The sequence below is a fragment of the Tursiops truncatus genome, chromosome 3 (genome assembly GCF_011762595.2).
Source record: "Tursiops truncatus isolate mTurTru1 chromosome 3, mTurTru1.mat.Y, whole genome shotgun sequence".
Lineage (NCBI taxonomy): Eukaryota > Metazoa > Chordata > Mammalia > Artiodactyla > Delphinidae > Tursiops > Tursiops truncatus.
Genome location: NC_047036.1, coordinates 168,602,756 through 168,623,838, shown reverse-complemented (window position 1 = coordinate 168,623,838; position 21,083 = coordinate 168,602,756). Strand labels below are relative to the sequence as shown.

At 44.7% G+C, this 21,083-nt stretch overlaps 1 protein-coding gene across 5 annotated transcripts; it reads right to left on the bottom strand.

Moving 5' to 3' along the window:
- Window positions 1–304: 304 nt before the first annotated feature.
- Window positions 305–19,163, bottom strand: LOC101339372 (zinc finger protein 77-like). 5 transcript variants are annotated; one of them, XM_033854710.2, is made up of 6 exons: window positions 18,738–18,818; window positions 16,393–17,332; window positions 15,889–16,026; window positions 9,327–9,453; window positions 7,087–7,267; window positions 305–6,671 (listed from the first exon to the last, which is right to left on the bottom strand). In XM_033854710.2, exons 2-6 carry the CDS (start codon window positions 16,393–16,395, stop codon window positions 5,564–5,566), a joined length of 1,557 nt encoding a protein of 518 aa, XP_033710601.1. In that variant the 5' UTR covers window positions 16,396–17,332; window positions 18,738–18,818; the 3' UTR covers window positions 305–5,563. The 5 variants fall into 5 exon arrangements, 4 of the variants coding, with proteins under 4 accessions (XP_033710601.1, XP_033710603.1, XP_019781716.3 ...); XR_012331147.1 differs by lacking the exons at window positions 15,889–16,026; window positions 16,393–17,332 and having other exon boundaries at window positions 305–1,932; window positions 3,759–6,671; window positions 18,738–19,163; XM_033854712.2 differs by lacking the exon at window positions 15,889–16,026 and having other exon boundaries at window positions 18,738–18,814.
- Between the last annotated feature and the right edge of the window lie 1,920 nt (window positions 19,164–21,083).

Sequence of the window (21,083 nt, the reverse complement as noted above, 5' to 3'; positions counted from 1 at the left end):
GATAAACCTATGCTCAGTAACTAATGTTTCAGTATTTTTTCTTATTTGGAAATGATCTGGATATTCCATGTATTTAACTTAAATCATCATTTAACTTAGGAAAACTTTAAGATTCTAGGTTACCAAAAGACTTGGGGAGTCTTTTGGAAAATTCACCTAAAACCTTTTTATCTTGCAATCTATTTGTTTGTTTTCAACTATTATGTTTCGATTAGTTTTGAAAATTTAATTAAATCGTTACTTTTTTTCCTGACAAATTTTGTAAGAGATAAACTGAAGTTACTTGACTTTAGGTAAACTTAAGTAAAAAAAATTTTTAACATCTTTATTGGAGTACAATTGCATTACATTGTTGTGTTAGTTGCTGCTGTATAACAAAGTCAATCAGCTTATGTATACATATATCCCCTCCCTCTTGCGTCTAAAATTTTTTTTTTACATCTTTATTGGAGTACAATTGCTTTACAATGGTGTGTTAGTTTCTGCTTTATAACAAAGTGAATCAGTTATACATATATATATGTTCCCATATCTCCCCTCTAAGTAAAATTTTTATATTTAATGCTGATAATTCTAAAGACATGCCTATTTTAATTAAACCAACAAATGTAAATTAGCTTCACTAGTGAATATTCTCCCAGATGACGTGAACCTGAAAAGCATTTTGGTTAGTTTCCACTACAGTTCTGGGAATTTAATTTATATAAGTGCTTATTTTCTTTAAGGCAATTAAATAGAGCTCCTTTTACAATATAAATTAATTTTGTCAATACCATCCAGAGGTAAAAAAAACACCGTATCTTTAATGTACATTCATAGACATACACAAACACACAGATCCAAACAGAGACCTTAGAAGACACTTTAAGGGTTTCTTGTTTTTCTAAGTTGAAAATAACTTTTCCCCTTTCCTTTTACTTCTCATTACAAATACATCCCTGAAGTTTGTACTTTAAACATACGGCCTAGATTAGGAGTTAACATTTTTTATCTCAAAGGCACAGGGAAATGATATAAATTCCTCTAAGAAGGACTCTGGCTTCCTAAGACCAATAACTTAAAAGCTTTTTGAGATAAATAGGGAAGGTTTTAGGATTGGTAAAAAGAAATAGATGTTGGATTGCCTCTACAGCTGTTTTTTTTTTATTTGTTAAGATAAGTACAGTTGCTCTCAGTTCCTCAAAGAATTGGGTTGTAGTGTAAATGATATCATGCGTTGCTCCACCTCTCCACCTTTGCTGGAATGTTCTTCTTTCCCTATGGGTACATTTAACTTAAGGTAAAAGGCCTAATGAAATTTTTTTCTTTCAGGCTCTGCATATCAGCTTCTAATCTGGCCAAATTTCTGGTTTAAAGTTATTAAGTCCTTTCAAATGTCGTGTCAGGTTTCAGCCAGGAGCAGTGAATATTTTTGGCAATATGAACAACGTCTTGGATTCAAGAAGTGTCCCCAAAGAGGTACAAAATATATTATCTTCACGATATCTAGAGTCACTCACAAAAGAGCCAAAGAAAGCGCCATCAACTTGTATGTCCCAGGAAAGCAGAAAGCTCAGCCAAGTTTTTTCTTTTTCCTATTTATTTATTTATTTACTTTTGGCTGCATTGGGTTTTCATTGCTGTGCGTGGGCTTTCTCTAGTTGTGGTGAGCAGGGGCCACTCTTCGTTGCAGTGCGTGGGTTTCTCATTATGGTGGCTTCTCTTGTTGTGGAGCATGGGCCCTAAGCACGTGCGCTTCAGTAGCTGTGGCATGTGGACTCAGTAGCTGTGGTTCGTGGGCTCTAGAGCGCAGGCTCAGCAGTTGTGGCGCACGGGTTTAGTTGCTCTGCGGCATGTGGGGTCTTCCCGTACCAGGGCTCGAACCGTGTCCCCTTCATTGGCAGGCGGATTCTTAACCACTGCGCCACCAAGGGAAGTCCCCCAGCCAAGTTCCTACGACATAAAACAAGACATGCAAGGAACCAAATCTATCCCTGGGAGAGAAAGGACCAATAACCATTTGGCATGGATTTTGGAAAGGAACAGCTGTGAAATGTTATTTCCCTCTCTTGACTGGGCAGTACAGAGATTTGGGAGTGCTATGATAAGAATTTTCACCTTTAGCTGATTTTGCCAGTTTTTCCAGGATCACATCTGCAGGTTCTGAGTGGGGTAGAAAGTGGAGAGCATAGCTCTGATTTTTACTAGAATTTGGCTAGGGTTTTAAATTCATTTTAATTTTAGTTTCCCCTAGGCTGTTAAAGAGAATAATGCAGCAGTTTACCAGAAAATCTCTGAGTCTCATCAACTCTGGGAGGGATCCTCCTTTCAAGGTAGGTATGAGGGTGTATATGAGGCTGTTAACTTGTTGGGTTTATGTTGCCTTTTATATCATTAATTTTTCATTAGCTTTTTGCAAGGAAGCTTTTAATGAAGGTATTTTTGGAATTCTGAAGCCTTTTGGGAGCTTCTGGGTACCAGTTAAAGTAAGTAGCCCATTCTGTTTGTTTCATTTGGGAACTCCTGAGTGCACCTCTGAAATGATCTTATCCAATTAGAGAGGTTCTTCTAATGGGCATTGCAATTCCCCTGGGGGCTGACAGCAGTTATGTAGGACCCTAGTCTCTTAGGTTAGGTGCAACCCACATTTCAGTCTGGCCATGTTTTGGGGCCCCCAACGTGACAGTGACCAAGCCAAGTTCTCAGGAAACAAAACAAGCTTAGCAAGATTTTGCCATTACTACAAATATCTACAGCTTCTGGGACCGCCGTTCTTAGATATTAAAAAAAAGCAAGTGTGCCAGAAGGGGATACACTTGATTCTTTAGATTTTAAGGATCCCACTGTATTACTGTTTTGTATTTTTAGCTAAGCTTTTGGGTCTCTCGAGACAATCTGATAACTAAAAGGGACATGATGCTGGGTTAGAAGATGTGGGATGTATTACGCTGTACCTCACTACATGAGAATTGATCTTCTTGAGGTTTAAGGGTGACCCAGTATCAATCTAACCCATTTCGTAACCAACTTAACCTAACATGGGTGTCTGAGTTAGGTGGCAAGTGCTTTAACAGCATTGAACTTTGCATCCCTTGCCCAACTTCTGTGGCTATGGCTTCTGAAATTCCCATGTAGCAAATAGTCTTTACCTCATGTGCACATTAACAGCATCCAATGGTAACCAAGGAAATGGAGCTGTGGACACCAGTAGCAACCAAAGAACTAGAGACAGGGAAAGGATTAAACCAGCAGACCTCACAGATGGGCACTGTGGACTCATTCCTAACAAATGGAGAACTGCACTTGCCATCAGCAGTTCCCAGTGTGGACTGTGGGGGAAAATTCTAATACATAGGGAACTATACACTAAACCACCAGCAGATCCCAGTAAGGAAACTGGGAACAGAACCAAGGGCTGGGGCTTAGAAATTACTGCAGACTTCCCAAGAAAAGGCCCCGTGTGCACCACCAGCAATTTCTGTGGAAACTTGGACTAGGGGAAGTGCTGACCCAGCAGACCTCAACAAATGGGGACTGTGGACTCAGGGCTCCACATGGTTGGGGAACTGCAAGCTGCCACTAACAGTTCCCATGTGGATCTTGGGACAGAAAAAAGGTTGGGATTTTCCAAACACCTGAAAATTACAAACTGAGAAGCCAAGTAGAGTGGGAAGCTCAATGTGAAGAGACTGGAGATCTGAACCAAGAGGAACTTACCCATGGTCCTCAGAGACAATGAGAAAGACAGTGAACTCAAAAGGGTTTCCCTCGTACCATACCTGTGTTTCTCATTGTCCCCAAATGCCAAACATGTGTCTGGTTGGGGGCTGTTCCACATGGGCAGAGCCAGAAGTCAGAAAATGGTGCTGGAACTCAGGCCTACCAGGTTGCCATGCATCTCCGTCTCCTAATGGTACAAAAGATCCGAGAATCATGGATTCCTCACTTCTGCTTTCTGGACCTCACACATCTTTTTTTTTTTTAATTAATTAATTTATTTTTGTTTGCATTGGGTCTTCGTTGCTGCATGCAGGCTTTCTCTAGTTGCAGCGAGCGGGGGCTACTCTTCGTTGTGGTGGGGGGGATTCTCATTGCGGTGGCTTCTCTTGTTGCAGAGCACGGGCTGTAGGTGTGCAGGCTTCAGTAACTGTGGCTCACGGGCTCAGTAGTTGTGGCTCACGGGCTCTAGAGCGCAGGCCCAGTAGTTGTGGTACACGGGCTTAGTTGCTCCGCAGCATGTGGGATCTTCCTGGACCAGGGCTTGAACCCGTGTTCCCTGCATTGGCAGGTGGATTCTTAACCACTGCACCACTAGGGAAGCCCTGGACCTCACGCATCTTTTTCTTCTCTACACTTTAACTCAGAACCACTAACAAAAGGACTCTGGGATACATAGCTTCCCATCTTGCCCAAGCTGACAACAAAATTCAATAGAACCACCTGGATAGTAGCTTTCAACTTCACACCAACAAGTTGCTCTTCTTAACTCAATGTTTTGTGTGCAATTTCTACCCAAGATCATGGACAATGAAGAGAGGCCAAATTAATAAACATAATCAGATGAGACAGAAGGTCTTCCAAGACCTTCCGCAATTACTAATTTCTGTGAGGAACACAAATATGGTATCCACTAGCAACAAACATGGAAGACACACCTTTTAGTAATATAAACTAAGGGGAGCATAAATACTGAGTCAGAAAATTCCAGTATTGTTCAGGAACCAGAAAAGACATTTCAACAACACAGGTCTCACATCATGATCACATATTAGGAACATAAGACAAAGTAAGAATCAAAAATATTTTCATCTAGGGGCTTCCCTGGTGGTGTAGTGCTTAAGAATTCTCTTGCCAATGCAGGGGACACAGGTTTGAGCCCTGGTCAGGGAAGATCCCACATGCCGTGGAGCAACTAAGCCTGTGCGCCACAAATACTGAGCCTGCACTCTAGAGCTCACAAGCCACAGCTGCGGAAGCCCGTGTGCCTAGAGCACGTGCTGTGTGATGAGAAGCCACCACAACGAGAAGCCCACACACTGTAACAAACAGTAGCCCCCACTCACCGCAACTAGAGAAAGCCTGCGCGCAGCAACGAAGGCCCAACACAGCCAAAAATAAATAAAATAAATAAATTCATTAAAACAAATTTTTTTCATCTAAACTCATACCATGTTGCACATGAAAAAAACCACAAACCAAAAAAACTTTCACTCTGGGTTCAAAAGACATTGTAATGGAATTGAGACAAGTATTATATGACTGTATAACTATTTAAAGTCCAAGATAACAAAACATAAGTAGCAAAGATGATGGGAACATAGAGGCATGGTTATTATCTTAAGTGTTCAGATCAGTTAACATGAGCTAGAAATTAATACACTGGGATCCCTATTCAGGATGAGGCACTTAAAAGGAAAAATCATATTTCTTTCCATTAAAAAATTTTGTCTACCCTGAGTTTTCAAGTATAAAATAAGTGCTGAAGGTTTCCCAACATTCTTTCCGTTCATAATGTTTCTCTCCTGTGACTGCTCCATTTATAAGATTTTAAGGGAGAATGAAGGCTTTCCCATAGTTTTTCTATTCAGAATTTTTCGCCAGTGTGTGTCTTCATGTGTCTTTGAAGGGATATGAGACACCTATAGGCTTTTTCACACTGCTGACATTTATATGGCTTCCCTTCACTGTGGGTTAGCATGTGTCCTTGCAGGGATCTGGGATACCTGAAGGCTTTCCCACACTGCTGACACTGATAGGGCTTCTCTTCACTGTGTGTTTTCATATGTTCCCGAAGGGATGAGGAAGTAATGAATGCTTTCCCACATTCTGTACATTCATAGGGTTTTACTCCACTGTGTGTTTTCACATGTTTTCTAAAGTATTTGGGACAACTGTAGGATTTCCCACATTCCTTACACACATAAGGTTTCTCTCCAGTGTGGATCCTCACATGTCCTTGCAGGGATTTGAGATAGGGGAAGGCTTTGCCGCACTGCTTACATTCATAGGGTTTTTCTCCACTGTGTGTTCTCATGTGTTCTCGAAGGTAAGTGCACCAACTGAAAGCTTTGCCACACTGCTTACATTCATAGGGTTTCTCTCCAGTATGCATTCTCACATGTTCTCGGAAGTGTGAGATGCGAGTGAAAGCCTTTCCACATTCTTTACATTCATAGGGTTTCTCTCCAGTGTGAGTTCTCACATGCCGTGCAAGTTGGCAATAATAACTGAAGGATTTTCCACATACTTCACACATGTGGATTTTCTGTCCATAATGACCTCTCTCATGTTCCTGAAAAGATGAGGGACAAGTGAGAGCTTTTCCAGACTTCTTACACTCTAAAGACTGTTCACTACAGTCACTCTTCATGCACCTCTTAGATGCTCTCCCAGCATCCTGATGTTTATCGGGTTTCTCTACAATGTCTGTTTCCCTGGGAGGGCTTAGGCACGAGATACAGCTGCAGGCTTGCCCCCATTCTTCACATGGATAATGTTTGTGTCCAGGGTGAGATCTTTGCTGATTCTTCTGGAAAGAATGGTCCCTGAAGGTTTTTCCACACTTAATGCATTGATGGGGCTGAATTCCAGTCCAATAACTCTTATGCACAGTAAAATCTATAATCTGGTTCAGGGTTTCTAGACATTGATGACCTTCTTTACCTTCACAGAGACTCTCCACCAAATTATTTCTGTTCAAAATAGGAAGCACAGTATTAGGGATTAATAATTATAAGTGATTTCTTAATTAGTGATTTGTTGATGGTTATTCATTATTATTTTGACTACACATTTGCCCTTTTCAATGAATGGGCATGTTTTTAGCACTCTGTGCATTGTGACAAAGTGCAACAAGTTTAATGCTCCAGCTGAGGGCTCAAGCAGGGCCATAACTTTCAGTGTTTTTTACATACGAGGTTTCCTGACCAGTGTTTCCTACTGAATTAAGTTTTAGGAGCTCCATATCTACAACACATTTATAAAAGTAGTTTTGTAAGAATTCTGTGAATAGACAATTGTCTAGCTAAGTTTACACTTTTTCTTTAATTTTAAGTGAGTCTAATACTCTGCCGAGATTCCCCCTCCCCTTGTGGGAGTGCTACTCACCTCAAACGCCTCTCCTGAGTTAGATGCTGATCTTGCATGTTATGAAATGCCCAGTTTTCTCCCAAAAAAGACCTGGAATCATTTCTTGTGAATCTTACTACTTTCTCTTCACTGCATAGTCCAGTCTCCAAAATATCCCAATGAGCACTTGATCTACTGGTTTTAACTGGAGAGCAAGAACCTGCAATAATTGGTAACATAATTAAATCCATGGGAAAGAAATGGTGGGATAAAGGAAAAAAAAGAGACCACATGTAGATTTCTTTCCATAGACTAATTCAAAAATGTAAAATAATTTTATAAAGGAAGGAAGAAGATGTGTGATATTGTGATTTATCAGAGACATATATATATTTGGTCATTCAGATGACCAACATATATTTCTCAGAAAAATTGGGTCCTTATCCACAGTTTCCTGCTCGGGGATCCTAAAACCCTTGGAATTTCCTGAGCAGTAAAAGCAATGGAATAATATGTGGTCTCTTGTGCTCATTTCCAGAAAACGCTTCAGGATCAGAAAGGTGAAATAGGTGTCTTGTTATTCATAAAAACCCTTTCCATCCCAATTGGGTTTATGTTAATGAAAAAAATTGTTAGAAAGAAGTATGGGGGCTCGTTGCCAATGGAGACACCATGTGATTAAAGGGTTGAAACTTTCAATCCCACCCACACGCCCAGACACCCCAACACCTCTGGGGATGGGGGAGGGGCTAGAGATCAAATCCACTGCCAATGGCCAATGATTTCATCAACCATGCCTATGTAATGAAGGCATGAAAAAAAAGTTCAGAGAGCTTCTGGTTGATGAACACGTGGAGATGTGGGGAGACTGGCACCTGGAGAGGCACAGAAACTCCTTTTCAAAATCTTACCCTATGCATCTCTTACATCTGGCTGTTCCTGAATTATATCCTTTTAAAATGAACCTGTGATCTAGTAAGTAGTATGTTTCTCTGAGTTCTCTGAGCTACACTAATAAATTAGTTGAACCCAAGGAGAGAGTCATGGGAACCTCTGATTTATAGCCAGTTGGTCAGGAGGACAGGTAAAAGCCTGGACTTGAGATTGGCATCTGAAGTGGGAGAATATGGAGTAAGTCTTGAAGGACTGAAACCTTAAGCTGTGGAATCTGTGGCTATCACTGGGTAGATGGTGTCAGGATTGAGTTGAATTCTATGATGTGCTGCTGGTCCAATAATTGTTTGTTGGTGTGAGGTGCCTTAACACATGTGCACGCGTGCACACACACACACAAACACACATTAGAATTGGGTCCAAAACAAAATTAACACCCACACACCCACACACACATTGGAATTGGGTCCAAAACAAACTTAACACACACACAAAGAAAAACTCTGAGGACCTCAACTATTTGGAACTTTAGCCATCATAGGGAAAATGAGTCAAAATGGCAGACTGTTCACTAAGAAATACTTCAGAAGAGATACTTCACAGAAGCAAAGCAGGCAGGAAGTGGGCAAAATGCACACTCCTAAATGCTCCCTTCGTAAGAGGAGCTACAAAAAGACTTCTGAAGTGGGCAAAGATGGATGAAAAGTCCAACAGGGAAGCCAGGTCACCTTCTCAAAGACAGAGTGACAAACGTCACCTTCTCAGAGTCATGTTTCTAACAGTTATGTCCAAATATCTCTCCCTGATACAGAACCTGCTCCTCCCAAGAGATGTGCCCTCCTGGTGATCGCAGGCACAGAGGCCCTAGAGGAAGCCTATCTCCAGTGACCCAGCTGCCACTAGGAGATCAGATGGTGCGTGGTTGCTGTCCTGCTCGTGGAGAAAAGCTTCTCAGGGGGAGGATGGAGGACAACAAGCCCTCCATGAGATGGGCCGATTCTCTGGTCCTCAAGTCACTGAGGATGGGTGAGTGTGAGTTTAACTACAGCAAGATTATCATGTCAAATGTGTACTGATCACAGTGTAACTTTCACAGGGTGAAAACCGTAACGCTGCTCTCACTGCCCCAAAGTAACACTGGAGACCACGCTCACATTTATACAATTAGGGAGCCTCAGGATTCTGATCAAGAGCAATAAAAATCAATTCAATATAGAAATATTTAGTCATGGAAAAGCTATTTGACTCTAGGTAGGTTCTATAAAGGTGGGGACCACGTCTGCCTGTTTCTCAACATATTCCTATTCCTTGGTTCCAGTAAGAAAGAACATTGTAAGAAATATTTGTTCCCTAAAGACTAAGTGCAGGGAGGAAGCCGTCCTCACCCACGGAGGCCAGGTTCCTGAAGGTCTCCAGCATCACGTCTCTGTAGAGCTTCCTCTGAGCCAGGTCCAGCAAAGCCCACTCCTCTGCGGTGAAGTTCACAGCCACGTCCTCAAAGACCACCGAGTCCTGAAACAGCCACAGGTTCCGTGTCAGCAAGGCTCCCTCTTCACCCCCATGTGTGGGAGGATGGGGAGGCTGGCAGTCGGAAACCGGACTCAATTCCTAGGACTCCTGAGCTTACACTCTTGTGGGAAATGAACACACACAAGCCAATCAAATGCATTTTACTCAGTGATGGTAAGTGCTAGAAACTGAAACAAAATGTAACAACAATACCTGATAAACACTCATGCACACATAATGAAAAAGAACGGTTTTTACTGAGATAGAGCAGACAGTGAGGTATGACACATACTGAAAATGAAATCATCATTCAGACGACATGGAAATGGACACTTGGCCTGCTCATAAGTTATTTCCTTGAACCTCCTAGAACTGGAGCAGACTGTCAGGAGGTCGTGAACACTGATTTTCCAGGGCCGCTGCATCTGAACAACTCTCGCCTAGACTGAAGAGCATGTAAAAGCCTGGGCCAGTCCCCTCATATCCGACAGAGGTAGAGATACGAACCCCCTGCCAGGATGAGGTGGACACCGAGGGCACAGACGCAGGCCAGGGCCCAGGGCCTGGGACACCTGTGGTGTAAGAGGAGGCCTGGTTCCTGAGGGATCTGTCAAGCCAGCAAGGCCTTTCAGATAAATAATCAAGAAATCAAGAATAATGCCCCACGAAGAAGAGTCATAGAAGGATCTGATGGCATTAGAGCCAAAGATGACTTTAACACAGAGAAAAATCACCGAATTAATGTTTTTAGGACAATATGGTATGACTCTACACCCTTGAAATATAAAGCAAACTATCTTTATCAATTAGAATTTTAATTAAAAATATATTCCGAAAATTGAAATGATAAAATATTCCACTACATCAGCTACAAAGAAGGCAAGGCTATCTCACCCGGGCCTGCAACTGGGGTTTGCTAATCACACACCTGAAAATATGGGACATTAGTCATCAGGGAAATGCAAATGAAAACTACAAGCAGATACCTCTTCCTACCCACTAAGAAGGCTATAAGACAGACAAACCGATGCTGGCGAGGATGTGGGAAAGTTGGAACCTTACAAACTGCTGGTGGGAAGGTAAAATGAAGCCACTTTGGAAGACAGTCCAGCAGATCCTCAAAATGATAAACACAGTTTCACCATATAACACAGCAATTCCACCCTAGGTATCTATCTACCCAAGAGAGGCGAAAGCAAACACCAACACAAAAACTAATACACAGGGACTTTCCTGGTGGTCCAGTGGTTAAGAATCCGCCTTCCAGTGCAGGGGACACAGGCTCGATCCCTGGTCGGGGAACTAAGATCCTACACACCGCAGGGAAACTAAGTCTGTGCACTGTAACGAAGAAGATCCCACGTGCCACAACTAAGACCTGATGCAGCCAAATATATAAATATTTTTTAAAACCCCAAATGTAATACACAGATGTTTACAGCAGCATGATTCACAACAGCCAAAAAGTGGAAACAACTCAAAAGGTTATCAACTGATTTGGATAAGCAAACACAGTAATCTCACAACGGAATATTATTTGCAACAAGAGGAATGAAGTAGTAATCCACGACACAAAATCAATGAACTTTAAAAACATTAACAGGTTTCACAAAAGCCCACAGGCAGTATCATATCATTCATGTGAAATGTACAGAATGAACAAAGCTATAGAGACAGAAATTAGATTAATAAACTGCCTAGACGAAGGGCGGGTGGAGGCTTGGAATGAGAGGTGACTGCCAGCAGGTACAAGTTCTTTTGGGTGATAAAAATATCTAAAATTAGAATATGAGGACGGTTGCACAATACAGTAAACATTCTAACACTTCTGAATTTTACAGTTTAAACTAGGAAACCTTACGGTTCATAAATTATACCTCAATAAAAACTGTTTAAAAAATAGATTCAGGGCTTCCCTGGTGGAACAGTGGTTGAGAGTCCGCCTGCCGATGCAGGGGACACGGGTTTGTGCCCCGGTCTGGGAAGATCCCACATGCCGCGGAGCGGCTGGGCCCGTGAGCCATGGCAGCTGAGCCTGCGCGTCCGGAGCCTGTGCTCTGCAACGGGAGAGGCCACAACAGTGAGAGTCCCGCGTACCGCAAAAAAAAAAAAAAAAAAGAAAGAAAAAAAATAGATTCAGACTAGCTAAAAATATGTTCTTCTTAATCTAATGGCAATTTTATTCAAAAGCACCACAACTTGGGCAAATAAAAGAATATGAATTGCTTAAGGAACAAAGTTACAAACGTTTCAGAGATCCAGTAGGTTGAGGAGATATCACAAACCAATTGTCAAGGATGCAACAAGTGCCCAGAGATGGAACTTGATACATGATGTTCTATTTCTACAGGAGACAAAAATTCAGTCTGGTTTTCTTTCAAGACTACAGGCTGAAAATGATGATTCCCCAAACTGCCTTTAAACACGACTGGCCCTAAAGATGATGAACGATGCTCAGTCTTGGAGATGAGGAAAGACTGTCTTTTCAAAAAGGAACTGGGCTCAAAATCTTTCATAGTCTTCCCTAGTATGGAGGGAGGTTTCCATAAAGCACAATTTTTGATACCATTCTTGGGGGGAAAATGTTGCAAGCTGACAGTTCATGAAAGATGTAGTTCTAGTACACTATTTCCACGCACCTGCCTTAATAACAGGTGAACAGGTCACTCTTCAGTATACTTTATGGAGCCTGTTGAGCTTTGAAAATGGACAGATATGGGAAATAATAAATAGTATTAAGTTAAATGATCTTATTCTAGTAAACATGATTTTTTTTAAGGCATATGAAGTGCTTTTCAAACTCTCATCCCAATGCAGCAAAATACCGATGAACAATATTCCCCCACAGGATCCATATTAATAGAATCTCATCTTTAGTTAAGTCTTCATCTCGTCTATCTCCTTATCACTGAAGCATAAATTTCTTGAGAGCAACTGAGATACCAGTCTTGGAAATTTTTTACATAATCTTCTTGTCATTCCTTCCTACTGTTCAACGGGGAACTGCTCCTCTTTACTAAACAGATATCTGTGTACACCACTGGGTTGCTCTGGGTCAAGAAGTGCTTCATCAGGAGAGCTTTCAGGGTGTGTGGAATGGGAGAATATAAAAAACAAATCTGCCCAATGCATTTGAGATGAAGTGCTGGTTTCCATTTAAAGCCTCTCTCTCTGCAGCACATACCAGGATGGGAGCAAAAGATGCCGTAATATGTCATGTGTCACGTGTCACATGCTGGAGACAATAGCTTAGTGTCTCTTTATCTTCTGTTTTGTGTTTTTAGTATTGCATGACTGAGGTCTTCTGAATGGTTTATCATAAAACCACATTTCAAGTCTTGTTTCTGTTCAGAGAGTCTTTTCAAGTATCCAAATGTATTTCTCACCCTGATCTCTTGGTAATAATAGACATAGAAATCTCTAATGCTGACCTGCAGTACATGCTTGAGTTTTAAAATCATTAATAGAGGAAACTAATGGCGTCATTTTACCAGGAAATAATACATGCAGGCCTTGGCAACTCTGTGGGTTTAATTCCAGAGCACCACAATAAAGGAAATATTGCAATAAAGTGAACTACACAAATTTTTTTGCTTCCCTGTACAGGTAAAAGTCACATAGTCTTTTAAGTGTTCAATAGACTTATGTCTAAAAAACCTTGTACATACATTAGCAAAAACACTATTGCTAAAAAATGCTGACCATCAGTGAGCAAATACTTTTTGAAAATGGCACCCACAGACTTGCTGAGATGTAGTGTTGCACAACACCTTCAATTTGCAAACAACACAGTATCTGCAAAGTGCAACAAAAACTGAAATGCAAGGGACATCCCTGGTGGTCCAGTGGTAAAGAATCTGGCTTCCAATGCAGAGGATGAGGGTTGGATCCCTGGTGGGGGAACTAAGATCCCACATGCCGCAGGGCAAATAAGCCTGCGCGCCACAAGGAAGAGCCCACGTGCCGCAACGAAGATCCGTGTGCCACAACTATGACCCGACGCAGCCAAATAATAATAAAACAAACAAACAAAAAATGACAATCAACAGACACCAACATCAAAATCACACATGGAATTATCTGACAAGGATTTTAAAGCCACTGAAAAATACTTCAGTGAGTATTACAAACACACCTGAAACAAATAAAAAATTGAAAGTCTCAGCAAAGAAAGAAAAGATACAAAGAAGAACCAAATGGATATTTTAGAACTGAAAAATACAATAACTGAACTAAAAAACTGGATGGTTTCAATACAGAATGAATATGACAGAGGAAAGAATCAGTCAACTTGAAGGTAGAACATCAGAATTTACCCAATCTGAACAACAGAGAAAATAGACCCAAAAAAAGTGAAAGACCCTTGGTGACCTGTGGGACAAACACAAAAGATAAAACATTAGTATCACTGGAGTCTCAGAAAGAGTGGAAAAAAGTATGCAATAGAAAATTACTAGAAGAGGGACTTCCCTCGTGGCACAGATGATAGGACTCCGTGCTCCCAATGCTGGGGGCCCGGGTTCAATCCCTGGACAGGGAACTAGATCCCACATTCATGCCGCAACTAAGAGTTTGCATGCCACAACTAAGGAGCCTGCCTGCTGCAACTAAGACCCAGTGCAACCAAATAAAATTTTAAAAAACTACTAGAAGAATTATAGAAATGAAGAACAGATGAGTGGCTGTCAGAAGTTAGGGTGAGAGTAAGAAGGAAGTGGGGTTTGTGTGACTATAAAGGGATAGCAGGAACTATCTTTGTAGTGATAGAATAGTGCTGTATCTTGATTGTGGTGATGGCTATACACATGTACACATGATAAAACGGTACACACACACATACACATACATATAAAATTGGTGAAATCTATAAAAACCAAACAACCCTACACTTTCAAGTAATGGAATAAAAATGTCCTACATGCTTGCACACTGAGTCACAGGGCAGAACACTGCATTGAGGAGGACACAAAGGGGAAGAGCAGCCAAGTGTGAGCCACTCAGGTCAGCAGCCTGCTGCCCACGGTGCACAAGGAAACCCCAAGTCAGACGGTCAAAGCCATCCGAGCTGGATGGGTACCCCCAGGGCAGGGGGAAGGACTGAGCTCCACCTAAGTATAGGAATGCCCCCTCCCTGGGCCTCAATTCTCACCCAGGAGGAAACGCTCAAGTTGAAGTTCTGACCCAGAGAAACTCTCTAATTCATCGATCCTCTCAGCAGCAGTTGAGCCCAAGGAGCCTTCCCCACGTCTGACCTTCACAGACTTACTCAGGGTGCACACATCACACTCAATCCACCAACTCATTGAATGAGGCCAAAAGCAAAGTCGGGAGACAGCCGAGGGCAGCACAACCTCAGAGGACAAACCGCCCCCAGCACTTCTGGAGCTGGATGCCCTGCCCCATGCTCGTGCCATCAACAGCTCCTTCTGTGGTGGTTTTATGGTCTGTAGGCCACCTGCAATGGGGGGATGGGGGAGATGGGGTGGGGCAAGACCCCAGGACACCTTCCTTCACCTCCCTCACAGGCTCAGCTTGTCCCCAACCCAGATGATGCACCTGCATCATGATGATCCCTGTGGGTCATTTACATGAGACGAAGACCCGTCTCAGTGTGTAAATGAGAACCTGCAGGATCACTGCTTCCTCCTGTGTTCATGGATAATGCAGGACAGGGAAATTTTAGGGCATTTTTATGGTTTGAGCAACTGGTTACTGCTCATCACTTTCAGAAGACAAGCATCAGTTCACTAATATCCTCATGATGACAAGCTGTAACTCATTTAAAAAGAAGTGAGCAAGTCTCAGTAGCACTGGTCACATTCCACAGAATTTCCACTAACCTCTGTTGACCAGGTAGTAACAGTGGACCAGGATCAGACAGCGTCACAACTCTGTACCCTTCATGGAAGAGTCACTACAATTTCTATGATTCTTTTTAATTCTCTGGGTGAGAGCCTCACCCAGAACCACTTGACATCAATTACAGGAAGAAGTGTCAATTACAGCCCCAACAGAAAAATTGAAAACACGAAAGAATCAACAATTACAGGCCCCAACAGAAAAAGATGTACATACATTGCATCTTCTCAAGAAACTGGCTACCCCAGCAACTAGCCAATGAGAAACCAGCATCAACCTGAATTCTCCATCTCTCCACGGACTTTACATCAATACAACCCCTCCCAACTCCCTCCTTTTTCTCCAATAAATAAGTCTGTTGGACTTGCCTATGGCTTTTGCTATACCTTGTCTGTCCCGAATTGCAATTTTTTGCTGTTCCCAAATAAATCCATTTTTCCTAGTAAATAACTGTTATTTTTAAGCTCAACATCCATTTTTTTTACCTAAACTTTACTCAGGTTTCTTCCCAAATGCCCCTGACCCCGCTACACCTCCCAAACTGAGCATCACTGAGCTGCAGAACAAAACCCCTCTCACCTGGGCCGAGGACGCCCTGACCACAGGACCTCTGGTTCTGTCAATCCGCCTTCCTCTCACCCTCCTCTCACAGAAGAGAAAAGCCCTTTGCTGTGTGGTTGGAGACGCTGGCACATCCCTGAGATCCGAGCCTCGGCCCTATCGCAACATTAATTGCAAAACAGTCTCCCTGACCAACCCTGGACTTGACATTATCTGTCAGGTCCAGGGCGGGACCCCAGCGCCTGACCGCCCGCTCCGGTGGCTCGTCCCGTCCTCGCTCAGACACCCACCGGGACAGGGACTGGGTCGGGACTCACGGGATCCCAAGTTGCGGTCGAGGGCGGAGACCCGAGTTGGGACACGAGACCCCGCGCGAGGACCGGACAGGACCCCGGGACCGCGCGACGCGGTCGAGGGTGGAAACTAGGGTCTGGACCGGAGTCAGGGAGTCCTATCCTGCTGCCGTTTCCGGCCAATTCGAACCAGCCCCAGCCGGTCTCGGCGCCAGCCCCACGCACTCACCATTTCAGCCCCTCTCCGCGCATTCAGGTCGTCCTCCCCGCGGCCCTGCAGCCCAACAGCTCCGGCAGGTTAGAGCAACAGCGACGGGACACCTGAGGTCCCCTAAAGTAGGTGCGACGGAACGCCCGGGCGGCTAAGAGCGACGTCACAACGTAAGCGAATGCGCCCGCCCCCGTCTCTGATTGGATGAGGCTCCAAGCCTTCGCACCTTAATTGGACGGGTCTCTAGGCACACCCCCTTCTTGGGCCCTGATTGACAACGAGTGCAGGCCTGCATTCTGAGTGAAGGGCAGGCTGTAGGTCACGTGACGGAGCAGGGCGGAAGTGCGGGTGGTTGGCTTCAGCCCTTTACTGCCTGGCTTTCTATGGGGCGCCAGACCTGGCTGCCCTGGTGGACTCTAAGCCGAATGTACTGCTGGCCAGACAGACACAGCATCAGCCCACAGCTTGCAGTCCCCTTCTCCTGAACAGAAATGTGCCACTCAGTTCCCCTCAGTGCCCCCTGTCCAGGGCTGCCCCCCTAAGTCCGGGAGCCAGGACAGCAGGGGACAGGTGTGAAAGGAAAATCAAAATGGAGTCAGTATTGCTAAGAGAGCACTCTAAAATGCAGGCAGGAGGCCACTGAGGATGTAGGGCTTATGCAGGTCTCAGCCCAGATGGAATCTGAACTTTTGACCACTTACTGCCTTAACGCAGGCATCCAGAACATCTGCCCAATGACCCAGAAAGTCAAGATACTTATTGGACCCTTCCCCTAAATAACTTGTGACAGCCTATTCCTTAAGGACAAATACTTCATTCCCTGTGTCAGTCTATCATAATTCACGCCAGGCAACTTTAACAACCCTGTGGCTTTTCCTTTAATAAGTCTGTTACTCTTCCTCCTCCCTACAACACTTTCAGTGTTACGCTGTTGATGAAAAATTAATGAATAGTCGATCTAAAAGAGAAAATAGAAAATTTTGTTTAAGCCTATGAGGGGATTATAACCCAGGAGACAGTCTCTCATAAAACTCAGAGGGCTGTTCCACTTACTAGAAGTCTAAGACCATCATATATATTTTTGAGGCAAAGGAGCATATATCAAAATGACACAATGACATCTCACATAAGGTTCACCAAAAATACATAGTCTAGATCTGCAGCAGATCAGCATGACCCCTGACAGGATTAGGAAAGTTACGTTATCTTGGAGTTACATTGCTGGTGGCAGAACGAGGTAAAAAATTTGATCTTTCTGGTGGAGCAGACATTCCTACCTTTGAGAAGGTCTGTTTAATGCATAATGCAGATGCACAATGTACATTAGGGAGGGCCCAATAAGGGCAGAGAGTAATGTTATGCTTAAATTTTCTTTCTTATGCCTCAAAAACATAAATTGTATTCCATCAACTCAAATCTGGGTCCCCCAAGTTGCAATTCCTAAGACCTCAAATAAGCTCAATACTGATTACTGTTCCACATGACACAGGAGGGCCTGGGGAACCTCCCGAGTCAGGGGTCGGCCTGGGAGCAAGGTCACTGTGAATCTGTTCCCAGAGTACAAAGACACTCTGTGATGCTCCCTGCATGTATTCAGGGGCCAGCCCCACTTTGACATTTTATCTTTGACACCAGGAGATCCGGCCCTCCTGCCCACACATTTGGGCTTGACCAAGTTCTCTGTGTCCTGTTTCTTACCCCACATCGTCAGATTTCTCCCCACAGGTTCCTGGACGGGGTGTCGCCCCCACGTCTGAGCAACACTGAGGTTCCGAACAAGCCCCTGGTCAGCTTCTCCAGGCAATAAGTGACCCAGGGAACCCTGTCCAGTCCAGCCACGCTGGCCCCGCACTCCGCGCACCGCCCTCACTCGCCCAACTTCCCTCCTGCTCGCCCTCCTCACACAGAAAAGCCCTTTGCTGTGTGGCTGGAGATGCTGGCACATCTCTGAGATCCGAGCCTCGGCGCTATCGCAACAGTATTTGCAATACAGTCTCCTTGACAAGTCCGGGCTTGACTTTATCTGTCAGGTCCAGGGCGGGTCCCCCACGCCCCAGCGCCTAACGGCCCGCGTCGGGAATAGTCCTGTCCTCCCTCCGACCCCCACGGGGCCAAAGACTCGGTCCGGACGCCCCCGGACCCCGAGCAGTGACGGAGCAACACGGCAGGTCCTCAGCCCGCGGCCGAGGGGGAGACTCGGGTCCGGATCCCGGGTACCCACCCCGAGGCCGAGGGGGAGACTCGGGTCGGGACTCCGGGGTGGGTGGGAGGCGGGGAGACCCTGGCCCGGCCGTCGCTTTCGGCAAGTTCCGGACCGTTCGAACCAGCCTTTTCCGTGTTAGGGCCCTGAGCGGTGCACTCACCATCTGTGCCTCCTTTCGGGTTCTGCGAAGTGTCCTCGGGGCGACCCTCCGACCTGGGCAGGTGAAACCGACGGGGACGCGACACCTGAAGCCACGCAGGACAAGTTCGCACAAGCGCAGAAAAACTTCCGCGGGCTGGGAACGCGCACGCCGCCCGCCCTCTTCGGGGCCCGGGCTCTGATTGGACAGTAATCCTTGCCCCGCCCCTGCCTTGATGGACAGTCCTCCTAGTCCCACTCTATCCTGATTGCTTTGTCCGGACCCCGCCCAGTCGCCGCTGATTGGACAGTTCAACCAGACCCCGCCCCTACATCCGAATGACAGGGCACAGGGACACGCGTGGCTGATACGCCGGCCTGGGAATTGGGCTCCGCGCAGAACGGGCTCTGGGCGCGGCACACCCTGTGGCATCTGCTCGGTGGCTCCCCTGTGTCCTCCTCCTGCACCTGGAAGTCCAGACTCAGTTTCCCCGGGGATCGCTCCATACCCGGAATGAGGATGAGAAAATACGGGTCATAGGGCTTTGTTGATGGAAATAAAAAATAAACGATCTATAATAGGAATAGAAAAATCTTTTGAGCCAAACTGAAGACTAGAGCCCTTAAGACGGCCTCTCAGATAACTCAGACGACCTGCTCAGGAAAAGCATGGTTTTTAGCACCGTTTTCTGTCTTGTAAGAACTCTTAACAGCAAACAATGCAAGGAAACATTCCTCCAAGGTTTCAAAAACGAACAGATCAGGGACTTCCCCAGTGGTCCACTGGTTAAGACTTCGTGCCTCCAGTGCAGGGGACGTGGGTTCAACCCTTGGTCAGGGAACTAGATCCCACATGCTGCAACTAAAGACCCCGCATGCCACAACGAAGATCTCGCGTGCTGCAACTAAGACCCGGTGCAGCCAGATAAGTAAATATTTTTTTAAAAAACGGCAAAAACAAACAAACAACAATAACAAAAACAAACAAACAAACAGATCAGCACAGAGGCTGCAGCAGGAGGCAACGAGTAGCTATCGAAGGAGGACCAGGATTGGTGTCCCAGGAAGGGAGACATCTAGTCTTTATTTTTAACACGGACATCTTTTGTTCTGGTCAATGTGTCCTTTAATAATTAAAGCAGACAGACAATGTGTTTGATAGGCCACAAACAGGCCATTTTAATTGGTATAAAATTCGAGTTAAATCATGTATAAGTCCGAATAACTTCCCCATACCTCAATAGGTGAAAATTTCTTTCATCAGCTTGGTGATCTCCAGTGTCAGGGCATGGCCCAGGGCAAGGTCATGGTGGAAACGTGCCCTTTAAGAACAAAGACTCAGTGACACCACCCACGATGTGCAACGCAGGGTCAGGCCTGGTCCATGTGTGACCTTTAACAGCAGGAGGCTCTGCCCTTAGTCCAAGCTCCCACCGCTGGGGCTTGAGGTCAGCTACCCAAGGCCCAGGGAACTTTACCCCATGGGAAGTCAGACCCTGAGATCCCAGTCTCTCTGCAGAACTGGTCTCAGCACAGACACTGAGATGTCACAGTTCTCAGGTGTGCATTTTATACTGCAGGGAAATTTATGTCAGATCAGCTTTTAGTCAGTCTCTGTGAATTTTGAAATGTAAGAAGTTATATTTCCTTTTTCACACTGTATAGTGATGGTTGGACAGCTGTGCAATGTACAAAAAGCCACTGAGTTTCACACTTAAAAGTGTGAACGTTATGGTATATGAACTGTGTACTCATTTAAAAACAAATTATAAGGCGATTATAGCCATGATAACCCTACCTCTTGGTCACCACTAAAATACTTTTTGGGGGGCTTCCCTGGTAGCGCAGTGGTTGAGAGTCCGCCTGCCGATGCAGGGGACGCGGGTTCGTGCCCCGGTCTGGGAAGATTCCACATGCCGCGGAGTGGCTGGGCCCGTGAGCCATGGCTGCTGGGCCTGCTCGTCCGGGGCCTGTGCTCCACAATGGGAGAGGCCACAACAGTGAGAGGCCCGCGTACCGGTAAAAAAAAAAAAAGAAAGTAAGGGAAGCTCTGACACATGCTGCAACATGAATGAAACCTTGAAAATATGCTGAGGAAAAAAGCCAGACACAAAAGACCAATATTGTATGATTTCATTTAGGTATATAAAATGTCCAGACTAGGTAAATCCAAATACAGAAAAAAAAAATTTTTTAAAGAATTTTTTTGGCCATGCCTCGCAGCTTCTGGGATCTTAGTTCCCCCACCAGGGATTGAATTCAGGCCCTCAACAGTGAAACTGCAGAGTCCTAACCACTGGACTGCCAAGTAATTCACAGACAGAAAGTTTTTTTTTTTTTTTTGTGACACGACAGTGACAGGCCCACG